We start from the raw sequence: 25,566 nt of genomic DNA, 5'->3' as shown, positions 1-25,566 counted from the left end.
GTCCCGGTCCTCCTTCCTGTGACACACGTCCCCTCTATAGCACTCGTGTCCCGGTCCTCCTTCCTGTGACACATGTCCCCTCTATTACTTTCTTCACGTGTAAGAGCATGAACATTTTCCCTTTGCAAGCTGATTTTTTGAGAGAAGCTGATAATAAACCAGTGGTGCTGCAGTGTACCATGACACAGACAAATTACAGGCTGTGTTTTACTGGTCCATTTATACAAACTGTGGGTGTATTATGTGACCCTGTGCCTCCACCAGCCCAGGCGTGTGTTAATGGGCTGATAAAACACATGCTGGGGTGCCTACTGGACACTGCAGTGTTGTTGTTGCATTTTTAAAATGTGAACAAAGCATCAGACTGTGTCTTTTGGGGCCTACCCCCTGAGGGAGCCACAAAGGCAGGTGCTTTAAAGGCTCATGCAAGCCCTAGCTTTTGTTCAGTCTCCCTCCAGGGCGGGATCCAAAGCCCACTGAAAGCAGGTGAAAGATCCCCATTGACTTGAAAGGGCTTGGGATCCATACCCCTCCCTTCACCAGCGCCTCACGGACGGACACGCTGTTTTCACAATTGGCTGACTGTGGAGCTCTCTGCACCTTGGGCTCAGCCTTGTTAGCGGCAAACTGATCTCAATAGCAGCTCTCACAGGAGCCTGGCCCCTCTTATCTGGGATGGTCCTGCTCCTGCAGGAGGCTGTGTGCTGGGTGGGAGGGAGGTTGAAATGGTTCCCATCTGCTCTGGCTGCCCTTGCAATAGCTTCACACAGCTCTCTGTCTTGCCTCCTGCCTCATCTTTCCCTTTGCACCTTCTCTCAGGCCCTTCTTTGCACCTTTCTCCATGCTGCCCTGGAACCTTTAATCTGTTCCCTCATCCTGCTGCAAGAGAGGGACCTAGGATTTGTTCCCCTTTATTGGTAGGAAACCGAGGCACTGAGCAGTTCAGTGACTTGCCAGGTCTGCTGTAATCATCAAACACTGGGCCCAATTCAGTCACGGGTTAACTCCATTGAAACCAGTGGACTTATAACAGGATTACACTTGGCCCAGCATCTTTAACCTGTTGCTTGTTGAATGTCAGTGAACATGTGGGTGCATTTGCAGGTCGACAGTGCCCAGGCATTCATCTGGCTGTCACAGCTTCGGCACAGGTGGGCTGATGAGGAGAAGCACTGCTTTGCAAACATTTGTGATGCCCAGTTTCTGTACTCCTACGAATATCTGGGCAATACACCTCGGCTCGTGATCACGCCCCTTACGGACAGGTGGGTCACCAGAATGTCTAGAATCCTTCTCCTGGCATACTGCAGCATCAGAGCTTCCCACGTGGGAGTAAGAAACCACTGTGCGTGGCATAGAAGGGTTGGCTAGGACATCAGAATAGTTCACAAGTGCTTTCCTTCTCTCCATGTTCCAGCTGCCCTGCACAGCACAGCTCACACACTATCTCTCTCTACCTCCTCTGCCGGTGTGCAGCACTGCTTGTAGAGCTCAAGGGGGTCTTCAGAATCCACCAGTGTCACCCCTAGGCCTGCTAAAAGGGGTCGCTGCACAGTGATGTGAATCAGAGTGCTCTGAACCTGGGACTCTCAGGTGCTGGTGTGAAACACTTAGCAGGTTGCTGGGTTTCCTCTGCAGCTAAGCTAGCTTGGCCCCACACCTCTCCGTGATAAGCCACAGAGGGCATAGAGTCATCAGACTGCTGTGAAAATCCAGCCCTTGCGGAGAGTTTGGGCAAAGGATGCTGGGTATCCCCTAGAGCAAGCACAGCAAGGCAGAGGCAGTAACTATGGCACAGGAGGATTTTTCAGTTTGCAAACTCACTCTGCATTTGCAGATTCAATTCTGAAGAGTAAGGGCTCTCTCAACACGCATGAGTTTAGTCCCATTACCCTGCACTGTGTCGGTGGCCTTCCTGTAGGCCACGTTGATATTGTGACTCTGCACTTTGGGCGCTCTGACTCATTCAGATCTCTTTTCTCTTTGCTGCTGGAAGATGTTACATCACCCTCACCCAGTCTCTGCACCTGACCATGAGCGGCGCCCCGGCTGGGCCAGCAGGGACTGGCAAAACTGAGACGACCAAAGATTTGGGGCGCGCCCTTGGCATCATGGTGTATGTGTTTAACTGCTCTGAACAGATGGACTACAAGGTACTGGGTCTGACGTGATCCAGGGTTAGGTTGTGTCAGGGGAGCATCCAGGGGGAGGGGCAGGGCTGAAACGTATCAAAAGCCTAAGGCACTAAGGAACATCTGATGGGTCAGCGTGAGGTCCCTTTGGTTATCTGCCACTCTACCAACTGTCAGGCTCCTCCTCCTCCAGTTTGAGCTGCATGCATGTACATTAGTCCCTGGGGAGCCAAGGATATGCTCCCCAGGGGCTAATGCTCTAGTGAGGCAGAGGCCAGCCTTTTGCTGTCCCCGGGGATCATTCTCCCTGTGGGACACTCTGCCTCTGGTGGGGCTGGCTACGAAAGGCCTGAGGCTGACCCAGCACGGGAGTTACAGCAGTCACCCCGGACTTGCCAGTTTTGCTTAAGACAAATACGTAACCATCCAGGAGCCCCATTATTTGTACAGTGCCTAGCGCAACAGGGTTCTGGTCCATTACCGGACTCCTGGGCTGTACTGTAATTCACGCCATAAATAATGCTCAGCATCTAGATCAGTGTGGACCTGGGCCATGACTACAGCTCCTAGGTGCTACAATAATTCAAATAAATAACAACAACAACATAGCACACTTTACTGGTAAGGAATGCAACTAGGGATTTTCATATTGGGTCAGGTCTGAAAGAGTGACAGTGACTGCAAAACCCAGATTACTTTGCCATTCGCTTTCTGTATTTGCTCTGTTACGGTTAGCGTTCTCCTTCAAGTATATGTCCCTGTGGGTGCTCCACCGTCAGATGTGCGTGCGCCCGTGCGCTCTCAATTGGAGACTGCACAGTAGTTTCCGCAGGCCCACGCCTGCACAGAGCAGTGCTTCGTGGTCTGAATGAGGTCAGACAGGGAAGCAAAGCCCAGTGCTACTCTGTTCCCTCTCAGCTGCCTGCAGCTCAAGATGAAGAGTTCTGCTGTCTGCTTCCCTCAGCTTCCCACTTTAACTAGTGAATTCTTTATTTCATTTGTTTCTTTTAAGAGTTTCTTTTAGTTATCTGTTTCTGTTTGATGCTTTTATTTTATTTATCTTCTATTGTATGTTCAGGATGGAAGCTCCTTCCCCTCCTCCTCTTCTTTGATCTTTTGTTTTGTGTTATAGTGTCATTTGTTATGCCCCAGTCCCCAGGGTTTAAGACCTGTGAGACTTGCCACTGGTCCTTTCCCTGCAGTGATGGACACTCCAGCTGCCTGTGGTGTTTGGGGAATTCTCAAAACTCTTCTAAATGTACGGTCTGTGTGAGTTTCAAAGGCAGAGCCAAGAAGGACAAGGAGACTAGACTTAAGCTCTTATTAATGGAGCATGGCCAGCTCCAGAGGGGTCTGCTTCCTCCATCAGCATCCACATTGCAGAGCATCTTGGTCATACTGACTGCCTCATTTGTAGCCCTGGGCAAAGCAATCTACCTCTCTGAGCAAGGAGCAGATCAGCTCATAAGACCCACTCTCAGGAGACTTCTCATCCTTCTAAGGATGCGGCAGAGACTCCAGCTGAGTCCAGTACTGAGGCATTGGTACTGCGGAAGAAACCCGTTTGTTTATACCTACCACTAGGTCAATTACCGTGACTAACTTTTGTGTGAAGGCTATCGTAGCCCTCCACCCCCTTCCAGGTCCTTTTCTTCTGTGGATCCCATTATCTCTGATGAACCTGGCTCGCCAGTGCGGGGGAAGATCTACCAGAGCCACTTGCCGGCACCGCTGCAAGAGCAAGAGTTGAGACTTGCTTAAGTCTCCAGCCTTCGGTACCAAGTAGGACATCAGAGGACTCCCCCCACACACACCTTAGTTCAGGGGAAGATTCCTCAGACTAGGAGATCTCAGTATTGTGCTAGCCTACTCCCATGAGTCTCTTTCATGAAGAGGATCCTAGGGAATCTACCAGACATTGTAGGCCCAGAGATTATGATTATCACTGCAATTCCTTCCTTTATCTCCCTGCCCGGCGGGATTATTGGGACCTGAGGGGCCACTATGGTGACTAATTCCATGGGGAGCCTAAGAGAAAGCACTGGCACCCCCAGCATTCACAGACTGTCCTAAGGTACTGCACACCTTGGAACCGTATACTTCTCCAGTACCAGCCGACGTACAGGAGGAATGAGAGTTTCAGGCTGAGGAGATTTCTGTAAAGATCTCTTCAGACGACGTGATAATGCCACCACCTCACTCCTACGCTGATGATATTAAGACCTTCCAGGACCTCATGAAAAGACTAATGGACTCACTTCAAAGCCCGCTGGAGGAAGTGCAAGAATGTAAACATTCCTTGGTGGACATCCTGAACATCAGTCCCCAGGGAAAGATTGCCCAACTGCACATCCCCTATGGCAAACACCTGCCAAAATCCCACTGACCTGTAAGTGGGCAGAGCAGAAATACTACATCCCTCCAAAGGGAATGGAGTACTACTTCTCCCATCCTAGCCCCAGTTCCCTTGCACTGGATGCCACCAGTGAGAGGAACCATCAAGCTCGCTCTAGGCTCTCTCCATCGGATAAGGAATCCAAGTGGTAGGACTTGCTGGGAAGGAAGAGTTACACATCACCCGCTCTCCAGTTTGGCATTGCCAACTACCATGCCTTCATAGCACAATATGATTTCAACACATACTCTAAATTTACACACATTATTGATCGCTTTCCATGAGATCAGAAAGGTCAATTCCGGTCTATTATCACTGAAGGACATGTGGTTGTGAAAGCCTCTCTGCAAACTGCCTTGGACCCTTCTCAAGCTATGCCAAGACGGAGCAAGAGCTATTCCCGTAGCACCTGCTTGGCCAAGACAGGTGTGCTACTCACACCTCATCTGCCTTTTGGAGGCAACACCCCTCAAACTTCCTAACACTAAGGACCTATTGCCACAGAATTTGGGGTTCCTTACTCATCCTAGCCTCTCCTCCCTAAGCCTGAGAGCATGGCTCCTCAGTGGCTCTCAGGCATGGAATTGCCCTGCTTGGATAGAGTTCAATCAGTCCTCCTGTCCAGTAGAAAGCCCAGTACTTGCAAGACGAACCTGCAAAAGTGGAAGTGCTTCCAACCCTGGTGCTTCCTCCCATCTTCTCAAGCCTCAGAAGTTCCATTCTCCATGATTCTGGACTATCTGTTAGCACTAAAGACACAGGGTCTCTCAGTGAGCTGTATTGAGTACATCTGGCCACCACCACAGCCTCCATTTGCCCATCCAGGGCTTCTCAATCTTTGCCCGTCTGGCAGCATCCAGAGTTCTTCAGGGCCTATACAACTTGCTCCTCCCATTTGTCAACCCCCCTCCAGTGAGGCCTCAACTTGGGTTTGAACACCCTAAGAAACCCCTCCCCCACATTTGAACCAATGGTGACCTGCTCTGCCCTCCAACTCTTCCTCGACATTTATCTAATTGCCATCACCTCAGCAAGGTGAATGGGGGAGCTGGGAGCATCCATGGCGGACCCACCGTACACTGTCTTTTACAAAGAGAAGGTTATTCTGGTTCCCCATCTTTACTTCCTCCCAAAGGTCTCCTCAGAACATAACATCAACCAGGAGATTCACCTACCAGTTTTCTACCTAAAGCCTCACGTCTCCAGAGAAGAATCAAGCCTTCATGCACTGGATGTTAGGAGGGCCCATGCTTTCAATCTGAACAGGATTATCTGAACAGGATAAAACCATTTTTATATCTGAACAGGATAAAACCATTTGGGCCTTCTCCTTGCGTATTTGTATCAGTTGCAGATAGGATGAAAGACCAACTGATTTCCACACACAGACTGTCTAAATAGGTTTCAGGTTGCCTCATGACCAGTTGGGATGATGCTGTGGCACAGCTCCTTCACAGAGTAACAGCGTGCTCTGCTGGAGCTCTGTCCACATCTATGGCTCCACTGAAAGATGCTCCCGTAGCAGAATTCTGCAGGACTGCTACTTCATCTTCTGTCCATGCCTTTGCCAAACATGACACCATCTTACCTGCTTCCAGAGATGAAGCTACCTTTGGTGATGCCATCCTTCAAACTGTCCTGGACTTATCTCTCAGCACCCAATGAGTGGCTGCTTTGGAGTCTCCATGGTGGAGCATCCATAGGGACAGATACTTGAAGAAGAAGGAGGTTACTTACATTACAGTAACTCAAGTTTTTCAAGGTGTTTTGTCTCCTGCCCGCCCTCCTTCCCTTCTGCTGTGGAGTTAGGCATCACTGTTGAGAAGGAACTGAGTGGTAGCAGGCTCGTGCCTCCCTATCTGCCCTCATTCAGAGCATGAGGCACGGTTCTGCACAGGTGCAAGCCTGTGGACACTACTTTCCAGATACCAGTTGAGAGTGCATGGAAGTGCACACATCCTATGGTGAAGCACCCATAGGGACAAAATACTGTGAAGAACTCAAGTAACTGGAAGGTCCATAACCTCTTTCTGTCTGTAAATCTTCCTCCATTGCAGTCCAGCTTCCCCTCCTGCTTGGAAATGCCTGTGATGTCGTAAATTCAGCATTATGATTTCACTGTAGGATCAAAGAGGAGGATAAACTGGACTGTAAGGGAGAGATCTTGTCTGAAACCCAACTAGATTTCACTCTAACCATTTTGGGCATGGTGCATGTCCCTGACCCTAGGTTTAGATTTGTCCCACCCAAAGGAACAGTTATTTTCAGAGCAATGCAGCTGGTTTTGGTGAGTGTTGCCAGACCTCAACTACTAGCTAATATATCCTCTTTGGGCCAAACTCAGCACTTGCTTCCACCCTTTGTAGCCCCATTGTTACTGTAATCACTGTATATGATGTAAATCAGAGCAGGATCTGACTCTTAGGATTTGTCTTCACTGCAGCATTAATTTGGGCTTTTCCTGTGTTTCTTCTAGTGTTGTTCCCTTCCACACACAAGACCCCTAACCCAAGCATGCTGCTGCTGCCGCTTTACAACAAAGTTCTCTGGCCTGGCTGGAGTGTAGGCTAAAGCTGAAGACATGCTTACCTTGGTCTGATAACATGCCCACTTTGCATTGAGGACACAGGCTAAACCAGTGTACTTTTTGGAGCATGCTATATGATGCCCTTGTCAGCTCCTGCATAATGGTCCATCAGTTCAGAGAACACATGTCTGAAAATGACATCCACCAGCTGGTATCACTTCCAATCTAAGCTTTCCTCCTACTCAGTAAATAGTGTCTGCCACCTGAGCCAATATGTTCAGTCACCTCCCTGGCCTTATATCAGCATAGCCCTCCATCTTAAGATGGCCAGTATTAGGTGTCCACCTGAACAGCATTACTTTCCTTAAGAAACCTACATAAAACCGATCCCTCTGATGCATTCTCCTTACCAGATGTATTTCATTCTCTGAGTTCATAGCTAGGTAGCAGTTGGTCCATAACACTAGATCTATGGGTGCTGATATGGCACCATTTCCATTTTTCTTCACACCCCTGTGAGGCAGGGTGGTTATTCCCATTGAACTGATGGGAACTGAGTCAGACAGGGTCTGTCTACATTGCATTGTAAACCTGGGTTTGTGGGATCCCAGCTTGTGGATTCAGTGTGTCCAAGACTGCACTTCAGCATCCATATTACAATGTAAACCTGGCCTTACAATTGCTGGACCCAGGTCTCACGTCTTAGTGTGCAGGGTAGACAGTACCCAAAAAGGCTAAGGGCCAGATTTCCAAAGGTATTTAGGTGCCTAGTGGGATGTACAGAGCAACCTAAGCGAGTTAGGCACCTGATCAGGTATTTTTGAAAATCCAGCTTGGCACCTATCTGCACCAAACTACCCGTGGAAATCTGGCACTAAGTTAATTGCCCAAGGTCAAAGTCTGTGGTCAGGCAGAGAATTGAACCCGCATCGCCTAGGTCCCAGCTTAGCACCCCAGTCACTGAGTCATCCTTCCTCCTCTCCAGGAAAAACATTTGCTCCCTTCTTTGCTGAGATTGCTTCTCTTGTTCTGTTCTGGTTTCCTTCAGCTAAGGCCTGAAGTTCTATGGACACCTCAGCGCCTGTCCCATCTCAGTGCTGTCTGTGAACACTGACTACTCTCTCTAGTGTGGGGATCTGGTCATTGGCCTTGAGAGGGTCCTGTGAAACCTCCTGCACCTTCAATCAGCTAAGCTGTCCAAATGTATTTTTATTCCTGTTCATCTGGTGCAGTAGAATGACTCTGACATCCTTGAATCATCTTTTATTCAGTTTGTGGGCCTCCCAGGAAGCAGGGCATCAGTAATTCAATACCAGTGACCTTTAAAAGGGATTCTAGTGCTTGTATATTGAAAATGTGCAATTAACAAATCATGTAGCACACTATGGAGAGCTATAAAGATTATAATTTATTGTGCCTGCTGTTTTGGTGCACTTTTCTGAACACCCACAGTATACCGGAGATTGTTATAAATAAATAGGGTGGAAAATAAATTATCCATTTTTCTCTGAAACTAATGCCATTGGCAATTTTGCTCTTGAACTTCTTTTGTTGCAGTCTTGTGGAAATATTTACAAAGGCCTTTCCCAGACGGGTGCCTGGGGTTGTTTTGATGAGTTTAATAGAATCTCAGTGGAGGTCCTTTCAGTGGTGGCTGTACAGGTAAGTGAAGAATACTCTCAGTAATGAACTTGGTGATTATTGCAGCCATCAAGCACCAAAGTCTTTGTGGTGGAGTTAAACCCAGGTGTAATTTTCAGCTGAAGCTTGAGTGCTGAAATTAAGTTCACTCGTGTCTACCACTTTCCACAGTTGCCTGATCGTTGTACAGTCCCATAGCATATGCATCAGGGTTTGTTTTTCTTTATACTGCACCAACAAACATCAGATGGCCAGGCCCCTTCTTGCACAACTCCTGTGTGTCCTGTACATTTTGAATAGAGACTTTTGCTATATCAGGTGTAGCCTGAGAGCCACCGAAGCATTATTAACATGCTGTAACATGCTCTGCCATTGGGGTTCTTTCACGGGCTGTGATAACTCCCCTTCCCACAAAGTATTTGCACTCTGCTGAGGGTGGCAGGTCATATCTTTGCTTTAGAATTAGAAAAGAGACACAGCCCTCATCCTTGACCAGTGTAGAGAGCCATATGATGCCCTTGCTCAGCCAGTTCTTCCAAATGATAGATTTTTTTCCCAATTTGCACATCTGGGTTACCCCAGATACTTGCTTTTGCATGATGCTGTGGCTGAAACTGGTACCTCATAGCTAGAATAGCCCAGACCCTTCATGCACCCACCATTGTAGGCACCTTATTTTTCTCCATCGGACAGAAAAGTGGAACCAAGCAGAGCAATGCTTGATCATTTTGAGGGAAATTCTTATGGCAACTTTTCACATGCAAAATTATTCTACTAGGATGATGAGAATTTGTATTATTAACCCCTTGTGCAACAATTACAAAGCTTAATTTTAGTGCTGAGAACTGACTTTACTGTAACCTACATGCTTATCGTGGCCAGTAAATCTGTCTCTCTTTCCATATGGAGACGAGATGGAAATAGGTTTTTATGTGGGGAAGTGGGATTCTCGGGCTGATTCAAAGCCCACTGAAGTCAGTGGGAGTCATTCTGCTGGATCTCCCAGGGAGAGCTACAGCCTTTATGCATGTATATATTGAGGATACATTGATAGCACAGAACCATGGAAAGCAGAGATGGGAAAGAGCTATTAAATCTTCTTCCCCGCTTTGCCTCTTGCTTTTCTTCCTTCCAACATGACAGGTTTCAGAGTAACAGCCGTATTAGTCTGTATTTGCAAAAAGAAAAGGAGTACTTGTGGCACCTTAGAGACTAACCAATTTATTTGAGCATAAGCTTTCGTGAGCTACAGCTCACTTCATCGGATGCACACTGTGGAAACTGCAGAAGACATTATATATACAGAGACCATGAAACAATCCCTCCTCCCACCCCACTCTCCTGCTGGTAATAGCTTATCTAAAGTGATCACTCTCCTTAAAATGTGTATGGTAATCAAGTTGGGCCATTTCCAGCACAAATCCAGGTTTTCTTACCCTCCGCCCCCTCCCCCCCCCACAAACTGAGGATTTGTGCTGGAAATGGCCCAACTTGATTACCATACACATTTTAAGGAGAGTGATCACTTTAGATAAGCTATTACCAGCAGGAGAGTGGGGTGGGAGGAGGGATTGTTTCATGGTCTCTGTATATATAATGTCTTCTGCAGTTTCCACAGTGTGCATCCGATGAAGTGAGCTGTAGCTCACGAAAGCTTATGCTCAAATAAATTGGTTAGTCTCTAAGGTGCCACAAGTACTCCTTTTCTTTTTCCTTCCAACATGTTTCTGGTCCTTTTCTCATGATCCCTAGCCTGAGAGTTTGAATTTTCATTCCAGAGGTTGCATACTAAGGCTTGCATTACATGTGTCAATGTCATAATAAGATAAAGGTGACATCAGGAAATAGTAACCAGTAAGGAGGTTAGAGCTGTGCTAGTTTTGGATGAAACGAGCATTGTTTGCCCAGCAGCAAAACTAGCCCAGGTCCATACAAATCTTTGCTAAACATTCTTTTCACATTCACCTTTGGCACTACAGGCAGGAAAAGGGGGGTCACTGAAAGGTGTGCCCCTAACCAGTGAATTTCCTTGCTGGTTCCCCAAGGGACTCACTGAAACCTGGCAGATTCAGCTGAGTTATGCTTTGAGTGTTGAGAGCATATGATTCCAAACTCAGATCAAAACACGGAGGGTGTGAAACCTGCAGGCTGCACCCAGAAAATTTGGTGAGGTCAAACTGGCCAAGCTATAAGTGCCCATTTCTTTATGTCACTGGAACTCAGCCTCTTCATACTGGGGTCTGCTTTTCCACACCAAGAACCCCCGAGACCCTCCTCCAGTGTAGCTGGGGTCTAGCCATGATTTGGCTCTATGGGAAGGGCAATGCTGTCACAACCCCCTGACGCTTGTTCCTGACCCCCGAGCTGAGAAGCCCTGGGCTAAATGGACAAGGTCATGCTAACTGGCTGGATTTCTCTTACATCACATTACATTTTGTAAGTAAGTGTGAAAAACCGGGACACTTTTTTCAGGGGGTGGGGGTATAGTGTATATAAAACAAAGTCCATAATATTGGGACAGTCTAGCTAATATTGACATGTCATAAGCATTAGATCACCTGACATCCCCAAAGAAGCACCTGACTGCTTAGATGAGTTTATGAATCATTCTTTCTTAACTTGTGTTCTGTCACATTACAGTTTAAAGTCCACACTAAAGGGGGTCCTTGAGGATATATAAATAAAAAGGGAAGCTTGACCGAAGGAACCCAGAGATGACTCAACTTTGAATGGTTCTTTCTCCAGGAGTTAGAATGCTGCAACTGAATGAGCGGCACTAATGCTGTTCTGTCACCATGTTTGCTAGCTGCCATTAGGAGCAGCCGTGGCAATATGTCATGGGTTGTCTTATTCATACTGCTAATGTCAGTATATGGTTTCTTACAGAAGAAAGGCAATTGGTCACAATTTAAGACAGCTCAGTGCTGTTCTGATTCCACTACTGAAAAAATGGGGAGATCCTTTCCCTCACTGAAAATAATGTTAAGTAAAACATTAGTTAGCATTAAAAGATTCAAATCTGCTGTGAACTTGATAAATGAGAAGTATAGAGATGTGATCAATAAAATGAGCAAACAAGAGAAACAGGAAGTTAATAGAAGGAACAGAGTAGGTGGCACATAGCTATATTTGTTATATAGTATTTGATACAGTGTCTCATGAAATATTACCTAAGTGATCTTACTCAAGTGCTCAGCTAGTTCGATGCCAGTTTGCTTGGGAATAATAAAACTTCCCTACAGCATCTTGCAGGAGTGCAATGAGGAGGCCCCAGGTTCTCCCACTTGGCCATAGACACTGCCCGGTAGGAGGGGAGGTCCCAGTTGGTCCTAGTCTCTCTGATGGGAGAGGAGTGGAGGAGAGAGATCCCAGCTGATCTCTCTCACCTGGCTTCCTGCTTCCCAGAACCACTGGGCTGCCATCTCCTCATGCTTCCTCCTCCATCTCTTCTGTGCCCATGCCACCTGGCAGGTAACCTGGGCCCCCTTCTTAGGAAAATTCTGGTTGCACCCCAGGCACCTGTGAGCAGTACTGGCTGGGGGGCATCAGATAGCAGATGTGGGGCAGGGAGGGTTTGTAGTACTTCTCAGGCTGGTGACACTGCCTTGGGAATTGCGAATTACAGATGGTGCCATGGACAACCCTCAGGCCTTTCCAGCCTCTGTCGCTGTGTCTGGCCCAGTGTTAGACAAGGAGGATGGGTGGGTATTTCATCCTGGTGTGAAGTGTGATGATAATTCTTCAGACCATCCTTGGGTTGAGGGCTGAGGTCAGGTAACAGCACTCTGGGTGGGCTAAGTTGAGCTGGTGAGATGCTGTAATCTCTGCAGTGGTTCTGACGGGGTTCTATGGTTGCGGCTGTGGGAGAGTCCTCCTTCCTCTATAGTGATGGCTCAGGTTTTTATGAACCACTTGTAAGTTATTTTATCAGTTCTCTGCTTTCATTTGTAACGGTTGGAGGTTGATAAACAGTGTCATAAGCAAAGTTTAAGTCAAGAGTGTTTCCACCTGTGTGACTGGGACAAATGGCTACTTTGGGAGAGTTCCATAGCTGTCCTGAAAGATGATGGTTCCTAGATTAGTGGGTTAGAAGTGCCATCAGATTATCTCCTTTAGCTCTGAGAAGAAATTTGTGGAGCTTTTGGGTTGTCTGCAGATTACTTAGATTCCTGCTGTGTGTCAGTTGGATTCAACCATCAGATGATTTGTCTCTCTCCTGTGGTTTTAGCAGCCTTCAAATGGTCCTGCCTACTAGGAGAGCAAGGCTGGCTGTGAAATTTCAGACGCTATCCTAAAATAGTGGAATCTTAGATAGAGTTGTATCATCCTAAAAGTATAACTGGGTTCAAAAAGAATTAGATACTTTCTTGGAGGATAGATCTATCAATGGCTCTTAGCCAAGATGATCAGGGATGCATCCCCATGCTCTGGGTGTCCCTGAACTTCCACCTGCCAGAAGCTGGGACTGCGTGACAGGGGATGGATCACTCGATAAATTGCCCTGTTCTGTTCATTCCTTCAGAAGCATCTGGCACTGGCCACTGCTGGAAGACAGGGTACTGGGCTAGATGGACCACTGGTCCGATTCAATATGGCCATTCTTATCCTTATCTTTACCGGGTAGCAGTCTTCCTGCTATGGAGCATAAAGGTGGAGAGCAAAGGAGGCCTCTGTAGGCAAGGCCCTGGATACTGTACAGCACATTGGACCCATATTCTGTAATGTGCATTTGTTATGAGAAATCACCTCTCTGTGACATACCACCACGGTGGAGATCAGCAGCGGTGCCCAAGCTGGGAGCTCCCTGACTATGAATGAGAAGGAGTGTCTGTCAGGGTATTCTCTGGGAGGGGCCATGGGTTTGGAATGCTCTCCCATGCCTTGGTGTGCCAGAGACTGGAGTGGTGAGCCTTCCAGGCATGCTGCAAAGCCCAAATTTTCCCGCTCTGGGGTCAGGCTGTTGAGGTTTAGTGTGGGCTGAGAGAGAGACTTAAGGGCAGTGCTTTTGTTTGTGTGGTGATTTCTCATTTATGGGACAGGCGCCCAGAGCACTAGATGGGCTCCTGAAATTGTATTCTAAAAATTGGAAGTAGTAAATAAATAAATAACATTACAGTATCATACAGTAGCACCAGTTTTTACATGAAATGGTTATACCTTTATGAAACTCCCAGCGAGAATATGTAACACTGCTTCTGTGTTTCATTTATTTGCATTGGAGCACAAGAAAATGAAGTGAAGGTGTATGTTTAATGTCAGTGCAGCTTGTCCTATTGGAAAGTATTTTTGGACTACATCTGCCTAGGGCAGGGGTTCTCAAACTTTACCACAGCACAGAGCATGTTTTTAATATATTGATTGTCTCACAGGTCCCCTCCCCTGATATTTGGGATTGCACCAGGGCTCTGTGAACCCCAGTTCGGGAGCCTTTGGTCTAGTCTATAGAATAGGTACATTTGTACATTATACATTGATTGATTTATTAATCACTGCTGGAATCCTGTGTCCAGTTCTGGTGCCCACAGTTCAAGAAGGATGTTAATAAATTGCAGAGGATTCAGAGAAGGGTCAGAAGAATGATTAAAGGATTGGAGAACCTGCCTTACAGTGACAGACTCAAAGAACTCAGTCTATTTAGCTTAACAAAGAGAAGATTAAGGGGTGACTTGATCACAGTCTGTAAGTACCTACATGGGGAACAAATACTTAATAATGGGTTCTTCAGTACAGAACAAGCCAATGACTGAAAGTTGAAGCTAGACAAATTCAGATGGGAAAGAATACATACCGTACATTTTTAACAGTGAGAGTAATTAGCCATTGTATCAACTTACCAAAGGCCATGGTGGATGCTCCGTCACTGACAATTTTAAAATCAAGATTGGATGTTTTTCTAAAAGATCTGCTCTAGAAATTTCTTTGGGTCAGTTCTCTGGCCTGTGTTATGCAGGGGGTCAGACTGGATGATCACAGTAGTCCCTTCTGGCTTTGGAATCTATGAATCTATGATAACTGGGGATTTTTGTCCCTATTGTAGTTTGCATTCCAGTGTCATATAGGTTCCCTGCCCAGCAAACTGTACAAAGTTGTTAGTAAAAGAACAGCTATAAACCACAGACTTCTCAAGGGGACCCAGCAGAAATAAGTTAGCACAGATACTATACTGTGGTCTGTTCTTTATAGCTGAATGCTCAAACTAAAACAGTGACTCCGGTTCTCAGGTGAAAAGTATACAGGATGCCATAAGGGACAAAAAGCAACGTTTCAATTTCCTTGGAGAAGACATCAATTTGATTCCTTCTGTTGGCATTTTCATTACAATGAACCCTGGCTATGCTGGACGAACTGAACTGCCCGAGAACTTGAAAGCTCTTTTCAGGTAAGGTTCAGATCAGCTTTTGTGCCCCATTTAATAAACTAGTTCCTTCACTTTTGTCAGTGTCGTCAGGGGACTCAGAACACAGCTGCCTTTCCATTCACTTTTATTAATAGATAGCTCAGATCTTGGACAAAAAGTCTTGGTTTATGATCGTACAGGGAAGAGAGAGAGGCACAAGTCTCTGAGCTGTTAAAAGCAGCTTTTGGCAGCTGGCTGGCTCAGGGGCATGGTGATGGAATCCTTTCATCACAAGGTCAAATCTGGCCCAAGCTGGTGGTGGCCAAAGGTTGTTGCCACCTCATGGTTATTCAGCAGCCTCTGCAAAATGGATTGGCCAGTCCAGTTCCTAGTGTGACACATTACAAACCCTACCGTCAGTTCATATTCATTGGCCCTAGAGCTGAGCAAAGAATTGATCATTGGTGGGTGGCCTGAAAAGATGAGGGGAAAAAACAGTTTTTCTAAGCAAATACTTTTTTTTTTCTGAAACAAAAAACTGAAAACATTTTGTTAGGTCAAACAAAATGTTTCTATTGTTTATTCAAAGTGACATTTTCTAAACAAAATACCGATTGAAAACAAAATGTCGAAATGGTTCACAGTGTAAATGTCAAATTGAACGGTTTGACATTTCCAATTTTATTTTTTATTTGCTTTTCAGCCAAAACTGTTTCCCAAATTCAGCCCCCATTCATGCCCACAAAATGCTTTTTTTTTTTTGGTGAACTTACTGTTTGTCCAGAAGATCTTGCCCAACTCTGATTAGCTCAATGTCAGTCTCAGCGGAGGGGCCTAGTATGGCACAGACCGTGCTGACAGAGCTGCCCTCTCAACCCTTGTGATGACCCCTTTCACCCTGGAGAGCAGTAAGTCCTGGGAGGCTTGCCTCACCATGGCCCATGCCGTACCTCTTCTAGACGCGGAGGAGACTTAGGGCCAGATGTTTAAGGATATTTAAGCACTTAAAGATGCAGGTAGGTACCTATCTGCATCTTCAGGTTTCTAAATACCTTTGAAATCTGTCCCTTAGGGTATGTCTGCACTGCAATTAAACACCCGCGTTTGGCCCATGTCAGCTGACTTGGGCTTGCAGGGATCAGGCTTGCAGGGATCAGGCTAAGGGGCTGTTTGACTGCAGGGTAGCCATTTGGGGTCGGGTTAGAGTCCAAACATCTATGCCACAAGTTTATGAGCCCCAGTTAGCTGACTCAGGTCAACCATAGGTGTAGAAGACATACCTGTGTAGCCAGAGCTCGGTAAGCACCTTTCATTGTATTGGCAAAACACCCTCACTATCTGACAGTCACATCTGCTGTCAGCAGCATCACCCTGCTCCCTAGGGCCATCCCCTCTGTAGAACACTATTGCCTGCTTTGTAGGCCCTTATGTTTTCTTGCAAATATGCCAAGCTATTTGACAAACAGAGCTGCCACCAGAGTATTGTAGGATGGGAGGGGGAATACCAGGAGTTACACCTCTGGGCTCAAAGAGGGCTGGGGTTCTGAATGAGGGTGACTATATCAATTAGTGGCTTCCAGCCATGTCCTGCAATGAGTAGGAGTGCCAGAGAGACCCATGTGCCAGCAGCATGAGCCCCTCTGTCTTTGACTCTCTCTGTGCCTCAGGCTCTCTCTCCCCCGCCCTCCCATCCTGTCAGCATGTGAAGAGACCGTAGCCAGCTTGTCCTCCTTTGTCTCTGAGCTTGGACACTGACAATGTGTTGGGAGTGATCCGTCCCAGCCTTTGCATTAGTGTAAGTAGTTGCCTTAGTCTGGGTGGCGCTTAGACTTCCAAGGTGAAGTCAGTGTTTCTCTCCCTTCCCCTCACATTACACGTTGTCTGCATTGACATCAGTCTGTATCAGTTAGTGCCTGAGATAGGGTGAGTACACAGAGCTGCTGCTTGTCTCGAAGATTGATTTTGTAGCCGCGATATGAAGTTGTTTGTAACTGGTGTAGGAGACATTATTGGTGAATCCTCATCATGGGAGGTTTTTAAGAGCAGGTTGGACAAACCTCTGTTGGGGATGGTCTAGGTGTACTTAATCCTGGGGCATGGACTAGATGACCTTTCAAAGTCCCTTCCAACCCTACATCTCTCTGATTCTACAATTGTAGCTTTGTGGGCTTTTTGTTTTACATGCCTCCTCAGAATCGAAACCAACCCCGGCCTCAGCTATCCCTCTCAGTCACAGTGCTGAAACTCTTGCCAGCAAAGTTGTGTTTGTTCCTTGGTTGAAGCAGAAATGTAGCTCTGTAATTATTTTTCCCATCCTTGCTTTTAGGCCATGTGCAATGGTTGTGCCAGACTTTGAACTGATCTGTGAAATCATGTTGGTGGCTGAGGGGTTCATTGAGGCACGGTTGTTAGCCAGGAAATTCATTACTCTTTACCAATTATGCAAAGAGCTCCTGTCCAAACAGGTGAGTCTGTTTCATGAGCTAAAAAGCACAATTAAATATGTCAGTCTCCTAATGACCAGTAACACTAAGCTCTACCCCCCGCTCTCCTGCTGGTAATAGCTCACCTTACCTGATCACTCTCATAACAGTGTGTATGGCAACACCCATTGTTTCATGTTCTCTGTGTATATAAATCTCCCCACTGTATTTTCCACTGAATACATCCGATGAAGTGAGCTGTAGCTCACGAAAGCTTATGCTCAAATAAATTTGTTAGTCTCTAAAGTGCCCCAAGTCCTCCTTCTCTTTCTACTCTAAGCTCTGACCAACTTGACTGACACGTGTAAGTGCACATCCACAAGATTCCCTGCATGCAGGCACTGCTGATTAAGGGAAGACGTGCATGGGGTACTGTAATTGGCACGTTGTGTGAACGGGGTGGGGGGGGGAAATGTGGGTCTGTCTGCTACTGTGTTTGTACAGTGCTAGCACAATGGGCCCCGTTCTTGGTTGCCCCACAGCCAGCAGCTTCTCCTACCATAATAAACATGCTGAATCATAATCATTTTGAGTGTCTCAGGTTTAGTAATGGAAGAAGGAGCCTTTCATCTTTTGGCAGGTAGTTAAAATCCAGCGCAGGTTTGTAGCAACAGGACTTCATGGCCATATGATTGCGTCCTTGGAATGTATATGAAATGAATTGGTCAGTCTCAGGAGAGGAGGGTGAAGGGACAGAAGGCTGGAGGTCAGCTGGAGTGAGGATGGAGAGACTTTGAGAGGGGGATAAAGGAAGTGACCCAGCAGCCAATCAGCAGAGAGGTATGAGTGTTCCGAGTTAAAACTCTTGTCAGCAGCCTGATGACATCATCAGTGTCCCAAGATGCCTGCTGCTGTTACTGCTTCTGTGTTGGCTCCTGCTGGCCGAGTCTCTGCCCATGGGTTGGCTCCACCCTAGTGTTCCTTCCTTCTCTGGGCCCGCATGACTGGGGGAAGGATGAAGTTGCATGGGGCCTAGTGTCCCTGGAGCTGGGGTCCAGGGGGGCACTGGAGGGGCAGAGGGGTAGGGTCTGATCTCCTCAGCTCCTCCCAGTGCTGCTGTACTTACTGAATTCTATATCAGCTGAATCCCACCTAAGGAAGATGGGGTTGGAAGTCCTAGCAGCCAGACTGCTACTGCATTCTGTAGCAAGGACTGTGCAGAGGGAAGAAGATTCAGATGAATTTCTGCTGTTGGGTTACATGGCCATTTGGAACTGTCTGCTTCCTTGTTTTGTATTCTGGCAAGCCAGCTAAGTGTAAATGACTCCTTTCACTCTGCCCTGTTTAGGATCACTATGACTGGGGCCTGCGTGCAATTAAGTCAGTGCTGGTTGTTGCTGGCTCCCTTAAGAGAGGGGACCCTGATCGTCCCGAAGACCAGGTTCTTATGCGCTCTCTTCGTGACTTCAACATTCCTAAGATTGTGACAGATGATATGCCAGTGTTTATGGGGCTGATCGGGGATCTTTTTCCTGCTTTGGATGTCCCCAGAAAACGAGACCTGAGTTTTGAATCATTTGTGAAACAGGCTGTGTTAAACCTCAAACTGCAGGCTGAAGACAACTTTGTACTCAAAGTAAGCGAGAGATTCTTTCATCCCAACTTCAGACCTTTACTTAACCTTCAGTATTCTCTTAACTAATAAGTAAGGCTGTGAGTCTGTCACAGAAGTCAGGGAAGTCACGGTTTCTATGACTTTCCGGGACTTCTGCAGTGGCCAGTGCAGCTGACCTCAGGGCTGCCCTGAGCAGCACCAGTGGCTCCCAGCCCCTCCCCCCACAGCAGCACCAGCAGTGCCCTGGAGCCTTCCTCCAGCACCAGCAGCAATCCAGAGGCCCCACCAGAGCAACAGAGGCCCCCCGACACCTGCCCCAGAGCAGCAGTGGTGTCCTGGAGCCCCCCAGAGCACCTAAGAGTTAGTCAGGGGTATTTATAGTTCAAGTCGTGGACAGGTCTTGACTGGCCACACCTCATTTTAAATTGAGCCATATTGTAGAATTCCACAAACCGCACTTTGGGCACTGCTAGCTCGGTGCTGGTGTAACAGTAATTAATGTTCAGACTTTGCCACTGGTATTGTTAGTAAAAGTCACGGACCGGTCGTGGGCAATAAATAAAAATTCACAGGAGCCCTCGACCTGCCTGTGACTTACTAAAAATGACTGGGGGTGGGGGAAGGAATGACAGCTGAAACCCCATGGGTGCAGGGGACTGACAGCCTGAGCCCTGCTGCGGCGGGTGGGGGGACTGATAATCCAAGCCCCATCACCACTGGGTGGGGGCACAGCCCGGGCTCCAGCCCTGGCCTAAGTCTTAGGATGGGGCCACACAGTCCCAGCTCTGGCCCCAGCTGCAGCTCCTGACAGCTGAAGCCAAAGAAGTCACAGAGGTCCAGTAAAAGCATGGAATCTGTGATTTCTGTGACCTCTGTGACTAAATTGTATCCTTAACAATAATGCAATGATTCTGTTCCGCTTTGCAAGGAGACACTGTTATGAGAGCAACTGGCTTAATAGTCCCATGTGGCTGCTCAATAAAGCAGGACTTGTGGTTGTTAATTTGGTCTGAAATTTGGTGGGCTTTCTAGTTGATGTCTCTTGCAGGTGGTGCAGCTGGAAGAGTTGCTGGCTGTGCGGCACTCTGTCTTTGTAGTGGGTAATGCTGGCACAGGCAAATCTCAGGTACTGAAATCTCTGAATAAGACTTACCAGATAATGAAACGACGACCTGTCTGGACAGACCTCAACCCCAAAGCAGTCACCAATGATGAACTTTTTGGCATCATCAACCCAGCAACGAGAGAATGGAAAGATGGTAGGTGTGTTTTCACATAAACCACTGACCAGAAAGGGTATTTCTGTAAACTTTGTAAACAACAACAATAATATTAATAGTTCATTGCTCTTATGTGGTGGTCTTCAATAGATCTCAAAGCACAAACACACATCTAATATCTACAGTGTATTAATGCTTTACTGCTGATGGAGCACATGGGATTCTTTAGCCAGTCGGACTTTCAGATGAAAATTGCTCTCGAATAAATCTTGTTTTAACCTAGCTACCCTAAGAATCAGCTGTCCTGCTCATATACAAGAGACTCAAAGTTCCTAACCTGGACAGGCTGCTGCTAATGATGGACTAAACTAGAAAGCGCTGAGTACTTTCAAACCAGGAATGCTGTAACTATGGTGAGAATGAGCTGGGCACCATGTTCCACTCCATCTCATCCGCTCCGTGCACACATTTCACCATGTTCTCACCATTAATAGCATAGCCACAGCAGCACTTATGGAAAGTGTAACAGGACGCAGACTCACCGGCGGCACCTCCTGCTGGTCATCTCAGGGAATTAGCGTTCCAGCCTCCAGAGTGCCCTCTTCAGGCCGGTGTCTTGCCTTGCTGCTGGCTCCCGTGTCCCTCCCAGGACCCCAGTGCCCCTTTCACTATGTGCTGCCCCCTGGCGTTACCCCACAGTTCTGGGTCTCCCACTCCCAGAAGAGCCCCCCAACCACTATCCCTACCTCTCCTCAGTCGTAGGCTCCTGCCAGTCACCAGCTAGCCCCCGCGCCAGACTGCAGTATGAGCCACTCATCACAGGCAAAGTTGGGTTTGGACCTACTGCCTCTGCCTATCCATGGCTGCCCCTGCAACCCCCGTACCTAATAGGCCTTCCCAGGCCTGCAGCCTGGGGCTTTCCTAGGCCAGAGCTCCCCAGCTCCCTTGGCCTTTCCCCAGCCCTGCTCCAAACTAGGTCCTCTATTCAGGTCTCTGCAGCCAGGTCCCTCCCTCTCAGAGCTAGCGAGAGAGTGCTCTCTTGCTCCGGGGCTTCCCTGATTTTTATAAGGCCCGATGGGTCTGTTTGGGGCATGGCCCCCAGCTGTGGCTGCTCTGCCAATCAGCCCATCTCTTTCCCTGCCCCAGCCCTCTCCCAGGGCTATCTTAAATCCCTCTGGGCCCGAGCGGGTATCCACCCCGCTACAGAAAGGTTTCTCTGGCCTCAGAAATTACTTCTGCTTGCCACATGCTCTCTTTTTAACCCACCAGCGCTGCTGACTGGCTAACAGTAAGAGAGACACGTCTTCCCTGGTGGGCAGACCTCAGCCCATTTGTGACCACTAGGCCAGACCGCCTATGCCCTGGTCCTTTAAGCAGAGGAAGGCGAAGGAAGAGGCTGCCAATAAATCATACCCAACTGTCCTCCTTCCAAGAGATAAACTGCCCATTCGTCCCTAGAATGTATTCTGCCTTTGACCCCCTACAGTGCCAGTTTCATCTGATTGTAACTACAGACCTTAAATCACAAGTGACAGAAACAAAGTGCAGGTCACAGATGAGGCTATGGAGTCTGACCTGAGTGAAGGCAAGGGCTAGCTTTGGTCAAACAGTGCCTGGAGTGAGCCCACACCAGGCAGAGCTGCAAATCACATTCCACTCCAAGGGGGCCTCTGCTTTTAGGGACATTGTAAAGGGACTGGCTGATGTTTCGTGAGCCAGTGCTTTTGCGGGAGCTTGTCCTCATTCTACCCAGGCTTAGGAACTCCCCACTGCAATGTTTTTTTCATCAGCTGTCCCGACAACTGTGTTTCTTGTAGCCCTAACATCAGTGAGGTGAGTCAGAGAGCTTCCGCAGCTCACTCTCCTTACACAGCCTAACAAAAGTCTGCATTCTCATGCTAAATTGACCCCCACTCAGTCACTGATTTTCTTCTGAATCAGACTGTTTGCCTGTTTTCTTCCCTAAACTACATTAGTTCCTAGGGGAGGGCAGGTTTCACACATTGCCTACTAAAAGGTCCCTTAATAGGACTCTAAAAGGACTTAGTACAACCAAACTTGTCTGTTGATTTCCCTTTCTCCCCAGTTTATGGCATATAGAGACAAGGTTAGTGGAGGGGTGGTTTCTTCTCAACCACTGTCATAATGGATTGAGATCTGCACTGTGAGATGCTATGCGTCTCCGTCCCCAATGATATCAGAACAAATACAACTCAGTCTGAGGCAGTTTCTGGAGCATGCATCCATAATGTCCCTGTGGTAGAATTTGTGCGTAGCGGGAGTTCAGCTCATACCTTTATGAAGCGTTATTCTCTTGACCTGACCTCAAAATCGGATGCCTTTTTCCAATGAGCCACCCAGCAGCCGTTGTTTAAGTTGTCTTACCTGAAACCCACCTCTGTGTTGGAGTAGAGTGCCAGAGCAGATTGACATTCCCAACTCCCATCTCCATGTTTTTGGAGTCCATGTTGGATTGTGAGGAAGTGGAATAAACTGAGTGTGCATGGCAGCCACACCTCCTTTAGACATTACAGCTCTCCTCTGTAACTCTTCATGGCTTGGGACGTAATCAAGGGCCACAGCTTTCCGGTGGTTTCTGGCTTTGGTGCAATCTGTAGGTGTGTCCCAAGAGCAGAGGGCTCTGTACTGACAGTCTTCTCTAAGAACTCCAGTTCCAGCTGAGAAACTCCTTTTCTTCCTCCTTTTTGGTTTTTGCCTGCCTCCAGTTCCTCTACTCTGGATTGCGCAAGAAAATGCTCAGCCTGGGCAAAAGCCATGGTTTTGAGGATTTGCCAAAAGAGAGACATTTTTTCTTCTTGCTTGATACTTTTCATGCAGCCCAAAGTCTCTCTTGGTATTTTAATGTGAAAGTATTTGTGCACTGACAAATGATAGTTTTGAGGCATTTTGTTCTGTTCTACAGCATTGCTGCTATATTCCCAGCATTCTTGTTCTTATCATTAATTATTTGCTTCCCCTGAGACATTTTATTTCCTCAGTCTCCTTGATTTCACTAGCATGTGGTTCTGTCATTCACTCATTCTGTTCTTGTTCTCACCCCCCATCTCTCTAATTCAAAGCCATGACCCAGTGCTAAATGCACCTTGAGTTCCCTGGCAGTACTTCCAGCTGATGAAGCAGTTTTTAAGAAATTCCAAGTTATACTCAAAACAGTTTTCCAAACCTTTATATTGTTTAATATATTTCCTCCTTTCCCTGTTAGTGTAGAGTACCCACTAGTCACTGTTTACTTGCCCTCAACACTCCCCAACAGTAACGAGTTGCACACCGGCCTGCCATCTTTTTCATTGATATTAATTGATAACGTTCATTTTCCCCCCAAAGCAGATTAGTCTGATATCCTGTAACATGGTTTTTTTATGACTTGAATCATAAAATGCACTGAGATTTTAATTTGGCATTTAAGAAGGACGTTGTAGAAAACTGATTGGGCAAGTTCCAGGTTCTGTGATCATGAAGGAGTGTGTGTCATCTTTCTAGGACTGTTTTCATCAATCATGAGAGAGCTGGCCAACGTCACACATGATGGTCCCAAGTGGATGGTGCTGGATGGTGATATCGATCCAATGTGGATTGAATCTCTCAATACTGTCATGGATGATAATAAGGTAATTGATATTCTTTGATCAACACATAAGAGAAATACATAGGTTGAGACAATAGCTCATAGTATGAAAGAGTTGTTACTGTGTTTCTTCAAATAAAAATAAACAACATCACGCAAAGAAAATGTTACATCTGGAAAACAGCACAAGGCATTAATTTTCAGGAACATGTTATTGAACTGGAGTGGTGCAAGTAACGTTGTTCTGCTGCAGTCAGTACATTGAAATCTCACAGACTCATAGACTTTAAGGCCAGAAGGGCTTTAGAACCTTTTACTCTTGGTTTTAATTTCCTTTGCAAAGTCCAGCTCTGCTTGGCTTTTGGCAGTTCTCACTTTGTACCTAGACTTTCTAACATACAAGAGGTAGCTTTCCTTGCTGATCCAGCCTACCTTTCATTCCTTGTAGGCTTTCTCTTAATCACCTGCTCGAGATGCTTCATCCAGCTTGGTTTGCAACCCTTCCCCTGTGCATTTTCCCCTCTTGCTCAGTATGTAGGCTTCAGATAGTTTCTGTAACCTTTACTTAAAGTAATTGTAAGCCTCCTCCACATTCAGATCCCTGAGTTCTTCAGTCCACTTCCCTAACTACTTCCCTTCATTTTATAAAGTTTGAACTTTTGAAAACAAGGACGTTAGTTGCAGATCTATTTTTGTTTATCCTCCCATTTCATTTAAACTGGATTAGCTCATGATCACTCGAACCAAGGTTGTCCTCTACAACCAGCTCTTCTGTGAGGTCCTCCCTACTTACTAGTACTAAATTTAAAATGGCATTTCCACTTGTTGGTTTGGTGACTGTTTGATGAAGAAATCTTTCAGCCATCACATCCAGGAATGTCTGGCCCTGACCATTATTAGTAGCACTTGTCTTCCAATCTGTATCTGGGAAATTGAAGTCTCCTGTAATTGTATAATTCCCAGTAGTATTTATTTCATTAAAATATTAAAGAGGTCTCTACCCATATTCAAATTAGATTCAGGGGGTTTGTAGCATACCACAAGCACTATTCCAGTGGAGCCTCTATTACCTTTCTTCCCCAAAGTGATTTTGACCTAAACAGATTCCATTTCACCCACTACCAGGGGCGGCAGGTTTGTAGAAATTTTGGTGGTGCCCAGAATGCTCAGAGCCCGCCCCCCCACTCAACTCCGCCCCCCACCTCCCTAAGGCTCTCTGAGGGAGTTTGGGTGGTGGGAGGAGGTCTGGGGGCAGGCCTTGGGTTGGGGCAGGGGATTAGGGTGTAGGATGGTTGAGAGCTTGGGCTCTGGGATGGAGTCTGGGTGCTGGGTGCAGGCTCCGGGCTGGGGCATGGGGTGGGGGTGCAGGATGGGTGGAGGGGTGCAGGCTCTGCGCTGGGCGTGGGGGTGCAGGCTCTGGGAGGGAGTTTGGGGTTGGGAGGGGCTGCTGAGGGAGGGGGTGCAGGCTCTGGAACGGAGTTTGGTTGTAGGCTCTGGGCTGGGGCAAGGGGTGGGGGTGTAGGAGGGAGTTTGGGTGCAGGCTTTGGGAGGGAGTTTGGGTGCAGGAGGGGGTGTGTGGGAAAGGGGTGGGAGTACAGGCTCTGGGTTAGAGTTTGGGTGTAGGCTCTGGGCTGGGGCATGGGGTGGGGGTGCAGGATGGGTGGAGGGATGCAGGCTTTGGGAGGGAGTG

General features: G+C 47.2%; 1 protein-coding gene across 8 annotated transcripts in view; it reads left to right on the top strand.

Moving 5' to 3' along the window:
* Positions 1-25,566, top strand: part of DNAH9 (dynein axonemal heavy chain 9) — a 399,480-nt gene that overhangs the window by 92,512 nt on the left and 281,402 nt on the right. For 5 of the 8 annotated variants that reach the window (XM_073310874.1, XM_073310875.1, XM_073310872.1 and 2 more), the window contains 8 exons: positions 1,105-1,265; positions 1,997-2,153; positions 8,612-8,716; positions 14,917-15,074; positions 17,359-17,497; positions 18,804-19,091; positions 20,119-20,329; positions 23,792-23,919. In XM_073310874.1, the coding sequence (XP_073166975.1) occupies positions 1,105-1,265; positions 1,997-2,153; positions 8,612-8,716; positions 14,917-15,074; positions 17,359-17,497; positions 18,804-19,091; positions 20,119-20,329; positions 23,792-23,919 (1,347 nt within the window). Of the gene's footprint in view, positions 1-1,104; positions 1,266-1,996; positions 2,154-8,611; positions 8,717-14,916; positions 15,075-17,358; positions 17,498-18,204; positions 18,296-18,803; positions 19,092-20,118; positions 20,330-23,791; positions 23,920-25,566 lie in introns of those variants that run through there. The other 3 variants (XM_073310873.1, XM_073310879.1, XM_073310880.1) reach the window with 3 other exon arrangements.

The sequence above is a fragment of the Lepidochelys kempii genome, chromosome 14, assembly GCF_965140265.1.
Source record: "Lepidochelys kempii isolate rLepKem1 chromosome 14, rLepKem1.hap2, whole genome shotgun sequence".
NCBI lineage: Eukaryota > Metazoa > Chordata > Testudines > Cheloniidae > Lepidochelys > Lepidochelys kempii.
This window is presented reverse-complemented; position numbering and strand designations above follow the sequence as displayed.